Below are 1402 nucleotides of genomic sequence, written 5' to 3'. Positions count from 1 at the left end.
AGAGCCTGGCTGCTGAGTGCAGGCGAGCCTCGGTCCGTGGCGCCCACAAGGAACTCGAAAGCCTTCAGGGTCTCATAGTCCAGTGCCCTGAGCGCAAACAGCTGCCCGTTGTCTGCGTTGATGGAGATGAGCGAGTCGAGGGCCAGCTGCGGGTCTTGGGAAGGCAGGAGCGAGTAGGTGATGTGGGCATTGGAGCCTGAGTCTGAGTCTGTGGCACTGATGGTGCCTATGTGCAGGGCGGGGCTGTTGTTCTCGTGGACGAACATGGTGTAGGAAGTTTGAGTGAAGGCGGGGGCATTGTCGTTGATGTCGGACACCTGTACTGTTATGGTGTGCTGGGTTGTGAGCCTGGGTGTGCCCAGGTCGGTGACCGTGATGGTGATGTTGTACTCAGCTCTGCTCTCTCTATCAAGTGGCCCTTCTGTCACTAAAGTGTAATAATTCTCAAATGTGGGTTTCAGGAGAAATGGGATATTGTTCTGGATAGAACACACCATCCTTCCATTGTCCCCAGAATCAGAATCAGAAACACTAAAAACAGCAACTACAGTCTCTGCAGAATTTTCTGGGACAGGGACTGTGAGCTTCCTGATCGTCAACTCTGGAGCATTGTCATTCACATCCAACACCTGTACAGCCACAGTGCATTTCCCTAAAAGGTCTCCTCCATCGATGGCTGTGATTTCTATGTTATAATGGCTAATTCCCTCGAAATCCAGCTGTTTGCTCAGACGGATTTCTCCTGTGACTTTGTCTATTACAAATGGTTGAGACACTCCATCACCTTGAAACAGAGAATAGGCTACATTGCCATATATCCCAGCATCTAAATCCCTGGCAGACACTGTGACAACTAAGGCATCAAGGGGGCTATTTTCAAGAATCTGCACCTCATAGAGTGATTGTATAAACTGAGGGGCATTATCATTGATGTCCACAACTTCAATTCGAACCGTGGTAGTCCCAGACTTGGGTGGAGCACCTCCATCCAGAGCTGTGAGGGTTAAAGTGAGCTCAGGCTGCTCCTCCCTGTCCAGGGCTCTGTCCAGCACCAGCTCTGGGTACTTCCTGCCATCTGAGCGACTGTGAGTAACGACGTGGAAATGGAGGTTTGGACTGACTGTATAGTTCTGAACAGCATTGCTCCCTATGTCAGGGTCCTGAGCTGCCTTCAGAGGAAACATAGTCCCTGGCTGGGCATTCTCAGGGATTTTTAGAAGCATCTCCCTGTCAGGGAACTCTGGAGAATGGTCATTTACATCAGTGAGTTGCAGTTCAGTTTGGAAGAACTGCACAGGGTTTTCCAGTATGATCTGGAAATGCAGTATACAGGGTTCTGTCGCCCCGCACAGCACCTCACGGTCTAGTTTTTCCTTCAAGAACAAATTCTCGGTCTCTGCAT

The 1402-nt window shown here is 50.3% G+C and overlaps 1 protein-coding gene across 1 annotated transcript; it reads right to left on the bottom strand.

Moving 5' to 3' along the window:
- Positions 1–5: 5 nt before the first annotated feature.
- On the bottom strand, positions 6–1396 carry LOC114615822 (protocadherin-3-like; the record flags this gene model as incomplete). The annotated part of the gene is made up of 1 exon (XM_028761432.1): positions 6–1396. A coding segment is annotated over exon 1 (1218 nt), but the record flags the coding sequence as incomplete, so codon positions are not given.
- Between the last annotated feature and the right edge of the window lie 6 nt (positions 1397–1402).

The sequence above is a fragment of the Grammomys surdaster genome, unplaced genomic scaffold, assembly GCF_004785775.1.
Source record: "Grammomys surdaster isolate TR1022 unplaced genomic scaffold, NIH_TR_1.0 158482, whole genome shotgun sequence".
Taxonomy (NCBI): Eukaryota; Metazoa; Chordata; class Mammalia; order Rodentia; family Muridae; genus Grammomys; species Grammomys surdaster.
This window is presented reverse-complemented; position numbering and strand designations above follow the sequence as displayed.